Source organism: Hordeum vulgare, chromosome 7H, assembly GCF_904849725.1.
Source record: "Hordeum vulgare subsp. vulgare chromosome 7H, MorexV3_pseudomolecules_assembly, whole genome shotgun sequence".
Lineage (NCBI taxonomy): Eukaryota > Viridiplantae > Streptophyta > Magnoliopsida > Poales > Poaceae > Hordeum > Hordeum vulgare.
In genome coordinates this window covers 41,856,759-41,862,116 of record NC_058524.1, presented here as the reverse complement: position 1 = coordinate 41,862,116, position 5,358 = coordinate 41,856,759, and the positions used below count along the sequence as shown (strand labels likewise).

The window sequence follows — 5,358 nt, the reverse complement described above, 5'->3', positions numbered from 1 at the left end:
AAGTGCGTCGGTCACCGTACATCTATTGTCGGTTCATCTGCATTCATTATATAATTAAGTATATCAAAAACCATTACAGAACATCATGAATAGAGAAATGACCAAATAAATACATAAAGTTCTTACATAGTTTCCATAGAACAACATACATCTCTCTAGACCATCTAGTTAAAACATATATTGAAACTAACATACAACTATGTACAACATTTAAATACAAAAAAATGGGATCAAAATCGCAACTAAGGTAACAATTGATCCAATAGCATAATGATACCAAGCCTCATTATCAATGGCATATTTTCTAATCTTTCTAATCTTCAAGCGCATTGCATCCATCTGGATCTTGTGTAGATCGACGACATTGGCAACATCCAACTCTAATTTCATCTTCTCTTATTTAACTCTTTTTATTTTTCTTTCAAATAAGTGTTTTCTTTTTCAACTAAATTTAACCTCTTAACAAGAGGGTCGGTTGAAATTTTTGGTTCAAATACCTCCTAGATAAATACATCTATGTCAAGTTGGTCGGCATAATTTTCATAAACACTAAATGAAACAAATAGTTATAAAAGGTAATATACCACATCCGAATCTTAGACTGGATGAGAGCCGACGGGGGCGGATACCAAAACCATGGCACTATATAATAACAAACAATAATACAAGTAAGAAAATTATATAAGTAGCTATATAAATCATACAACTAAGATTTTTTTTTAAAGATAAGAACAAGAGGCTCACCATAGTGGTGCCGGCGATGAGATCTAGGCGGGCGAGCGACGGCAGCGAGGACGGGGACGGGATGACTCCCTACGCATGTGCAAACTAAGAAGTTAATTTGACCTCAAATTGTTCATCTAAATCAAATAAACTCACACATACACTCCTCCACTAAAATCCACAAACCACACTACTTCTAGAGCATTTGAAATGAGCGAAACTAGCAATAAGAGATGAAAGGATAAAGTTGTTAACTTTTTTGAACATTTGGATAGTTGGTGCACCCCCAAACCTAGACAAAACATGGAAAAATGGAGCTTGGAGGCCGGGCTTGGAGGAAGAACAGAGGAGAAAGATTAAGTGTGGCTCGGACACTTTATCGAAGACCTCATGTGCAAAGGAAGTGAACATAGCACAACACACACCTCCCACCACCTACTGCCAAAAAACAAAGGAGACCACGCGGGTCCGGAGTATATACGAGAATATTTTTAGTCCCGGTTGGCGTCCAGAATCGGGACTGAAGAATGACCTTTAGTCCCGGTTCCACACACCAACCGGGACTAAAGAGATTGCGCGAGGAAGATCCCAGCCGAACCAGGACTGATGCCTGCCGGGGCCTTGACCGATGTCATGGCATCTCAAACCGGAACTGATGCTTCCATTAATCCCAGTTGGTAGCACGACCGGGACTATTGCTCTTATCTAGCTAGAACCAAAGCCCTGTTCTTCGCAAAAAAAAAAAAAGAACCAAAGCCCTGTTTTCTATTAGTTACATGGAAAAAAATAGCAGTTCAACAAAAAATCAAAAAAAACTGAAAATAGTATTGAAATAAACTTGGTCTTTCATTATACTCCTTTCGTCCTAAAATAAGTGTCGTAAATTTACTACTAAATTAGGACAAATTTTGTACTCAACGACACTTATTTCGGGACAGGGGGTACTTGTGAGAAAATTCCACAAAAGAAAAATTACCCTTTGATTTCTTTACAAAAAAGACAAATTTTCAATCAGAGTAGTATGAATAGTAACCTATAATAAAAAATAATTTTTGTCTTTTCATCCTGAAGTTAGTGTTGATTTTTCTCATGAAAAATTATATGCTTGTGCAAAACAAAATCAAGTTTAATCTAAAATTACTTCTTGACTATTAGGACTTTTTGATTAATAATTTCTTTAAAACTTTATATAGGGTGTATCTACAATGAATATTGCTTTTGGCTCCCGAGCTCACTGGAGGCCTTTAAATTCAAACTTCAAATTCAGTAAAAAATTGTATTTTAATGTTTCAAAAAATTCTGAAAACAAATACATAGATAAATGAAGGTATAATACACAAGTGTGTAAATTTTCAGAACAAAATACGTTGAAATGAGGGATGTGCAAAAAAGACAAATATGATGATGTTTAACACATGTTACTATTCATCATTTCAGATCATGAATTTGTTTTTTTTTTTTGTACAGATCACGTTTTCAAGTATTTTGATCTGAAATTTTACACACATGTCTGTTACATCCTTACATACATGCATATTTTTTCAGAATTTTTTGAACCATAAAAATTTAAATTTGAATTTTTCAAAAATAAAGACCTCCATGGCTCCTGGGAGCCAAAACGCCATTCTCGTATCTACAACCGGAAATTAACTTTTTTTATATACATGTCACTAGTACTCTGATATCTATTTATAGGAAGTATAAGTTATTTTTCACTATGAGCAGCCTAAGGACCGGCATCATCCTAGGTGGCCTAATAAAGATGAAGACCTTAATTAATGTCCAATTGAACTAGAATTATAACTAATATCGGCTGAGAATGACATAAAGTTAATAGGTCTTGCTTATTAGGTGGAGTCTTAACTAGGTACACATTCAACCCAATAAATGCCTCTTTCTTCTTCTTTTGGAATTGTAATACAGTGACAAGAGCGGCGATTTGATGCCCGGGCATAAACAGTACCTTCATTTGATAAATTTCGGATGTCTCAATAACTTTTAAAAACTGCACTGTTTACATCTGATTTTATTTTTTTACCACGAGCTTCTTGAATGTCTAAACTTCACAAAATTTTGCACCAAATTCACGCACAGAAGCATCTTGCATTAAAAAAATGAGAATCTTTTGAACTTTCAAATTGCGACACTGTGCACCGGACTCATCTGTGCCCGGGCTCTGGGTGGAATTATCGTACAATGACTTAGTTTGTTGGTCTCCTATATATGACAGGTGCTGCGTTTCACTTTGAGACAAGGAGTTGAGGACGCACGAGCTGCGCACCAACACAGAACACACACGCGAGACTCGACAGGAGGATGACATGGTTCGCCTTACTGGCCCTTCTTGGCGCCCTCCACGTAGCCGCCTTGTCGTTCCCCCTCCTCTCGCACCTCGCCCTCTGCCTGGGCCGGCCCAAGGACCTCCGGCGCCGCTACGGCGCGTGGGCCGTGATCACCGGGCCAACATCCGGCATGGGGCGGTCCACGGCCGTGGAGCTCGCGCGCAAGGGGATGAACCTTGTCCTCGTCGGCCGCAACCCGGCCAAGCTCCGGGACATCTCCGCGGCGATATCCAAGGCCGCTCCCGCCGTCCAGACCAAGACCGTCGTGTTCGACCTGTCGCTCGTCGCCACCGCTCAGCGTGAGAAATCAGCACGCAGCACACTGCTATACGCACACAAGCAAGCATGAATGAATCTAAGTTCATAGCGATCGAATGAATATCTGGCAGGCGACGAGGCGATCCAGCTTTTGCGGCGGACCGTGGAGGAGCTGGACGTCGGCGTGCTGGTGAACAACGCCGGGGTGCTGGAGCCCCCGGCGGCGTTCCTGCACGAGGCCGACGTGGAGGCGTGGGTGGACATGATACGGGTGAACCTGCTGGCGCTGACCGAGGTGACGGCGGCGGTGATTCCGGGGATGGTGGAGCGCGGGAGGGGAGCTGTGGTGAACTTTGGCTCCATGTCGTCGGAGGCCCTCCCCTCCCTGCCCCTCTACACCATGTACGCCGCCACTAAACGGTATGCATGTACGGTGTGCCAAGCAGTCAAATGTAGAACTAGCTTAATTAGCTAGGCACGTACGTACTCCGCAGTAGAAGTTTCACTCATTCCTTCCATGCAGCTATGTTGCTCACTTCTCCAAGTGTCTTCACGTCGAGTATAGTAGCAAAGGGATCGATGTGCAGTGCCAGGTAAAGTAAATTCACCGCCCATAACCTTATACTAGTATATAAGTAGTGCCACTGCCAAGTCTTGATGAGACCGATCGAGCAGCTAACTGGCACTGCTGCTATCTGTAACAATCCTATGTACATGTGTAGGTACCGTTCTTCGTGACCGGCGCCATGGCGTCCGGCTTCCCAGAGGCCAAGCTCTTCGCGTCGTTGACGCCGACGCCCGACGAGTTCGCGCGCGCTGCGGTGCGCTGGATCGGCCAGGGCGCGCTCTGCGTGCCCAACTTGCGGCACCAGATCGCGTGGTGCATAGCCTACGTCCTGCCCGACTGGTTGCTGGAGGGGCTCCTCCTGCGTGAGCACCTGTGGCAGAGGAAGGAGCTTCAGAGGATGAGGCCGTTGCCGCATGCCCCAGTCGGGACTCGGGACCTAATAAGCTACACATGCACAAGCGGCTGCCTCAACTAAGTGCTGCATGGCTGCGTCCAGTGGCGGACCGAGGATTTGGGCATGATCAGGGCTGAACTTGAATGCCCAAAACCACAACAAATTATAAACTTCTCACCCATTCTCGATAATAGCCTGTTAGTTGAAACACACCATATGAATGCATAAATGCCACTTGAGTTGACAATCAGCTTAGCGCGTAAGCAGAGTTTTTTCTTTTTTTGAAAAAAAGGATGACCCCGATCTCTGCATCTGGTACATGCATTGCGGTCATTTTATTAATTATTCATAAAGACCTTACAAAGTAATACATCAGTAAGTCTGAAGTTATCATCTTGACAATAATTGTTGCTATTCCTAACCACTTGATGAAGAAGTGCCGAAGGTTTGAGCGGAATATCAAACAGACCTCGCACCAAAATCTAACATCTAAAACCAGATCAAAGGTTTCCCCTCGACAGAGCTCCCAGTCCAACCCCCACCATGCTAATCGCGAGATCCCAAGGAGAGGAGCTCGCCGGAGACCAAATCGGCTGGTGGAATGGGCAGCAAGCATGAGGTGACCGTCTTCGGATCTGGCCATGGGGAAGAGTGGGATCGCCACGTTGCGGCCACGTCCTCCATGCCCTCGCTACGCACTCAGCCAAGGACCACAGTCAGCCGCCCGGCGGGCGCCTCCCGTCGTGGGAAGGACGCCGCCTTCACCGTCGAGGTCGTCGCGTCGAAGCCCGACCCTTCATCACCAGTAGGACAAATTGGGTAGATCCTCGATGCCCCCTTCACCAGCGGTTGCGCGGCGAGCCGGCTGCCCCCTCCGGAGGCGACGAGGAAGATGGGAAGGAGGGGAAGTCCTACGGCGCCTAGGGTTGGGAGCCGCATGTGTCGCCCCTGGAGATGACATAATGATAAAGACACATGGAAAGTACGCTACTTCCTCCGTCTCAGTTTACAAGGCTTGCGCATGGTTCTGGTTCATGATTTGACTAACTAAATATGCATTACATGTCACAAAA

General features: G+C 44.9%; 1 protein-coding gene across 1 annotated transcript; it reads left to right on the top strand.

The window, feature by feature from the left end:
• The first annotated feature begins 2,991 nt into the window (after positions 1-2,991).
• Positions 2,992-4,632, top strand: LOC123412108 (very-long-chain 3-oxoacyl-CoA reductase 1-like). The gene is made up of 4 exons (XM_045105053.1): positions 2,992-3,364; positions 3,455-3,743; positions 3,847-3,916; positions 4,046-4,632. The coding sequence occupies exons 1-4, from the start codon at positions 3,040-3,042 to the stop codon at positions 4,364-4,366; spliced, it is 1,005 nt and encodes a 334-aa protein (XP_044960988.1). The 5' UTR covers positions 2,992-3,039; the 3' UTR covers positions 4,367-4,632.
• Positions 4,633-5,358: the final 726 nt, after the last annotated feature.

Bases quoted from the DNA above. Each gene is read 5' to 3' on its own strand.
- LOC123412108 (XM_045105053.1), top strand. From the start codon at position 3,040: ATGACATGGTTCGCCTTACTGGCCCTTCTTGGCGCCCTCCACGTAGCC. The intron at 3,744-3,846 runs GTATGCATGTAC...CCTTCCATGCAG, and splicing joins ATGTACGCCGCCACTAAACG to CTATGTTGCTCACTTCTCCA. The intron at 3,917-4,045 runs GTAAAGTAAATT...GTACATGTGTAG, and splicing joins GGATCGATGTGCAGTGCCAG to GTACCGTTCTTCGTGACCGG.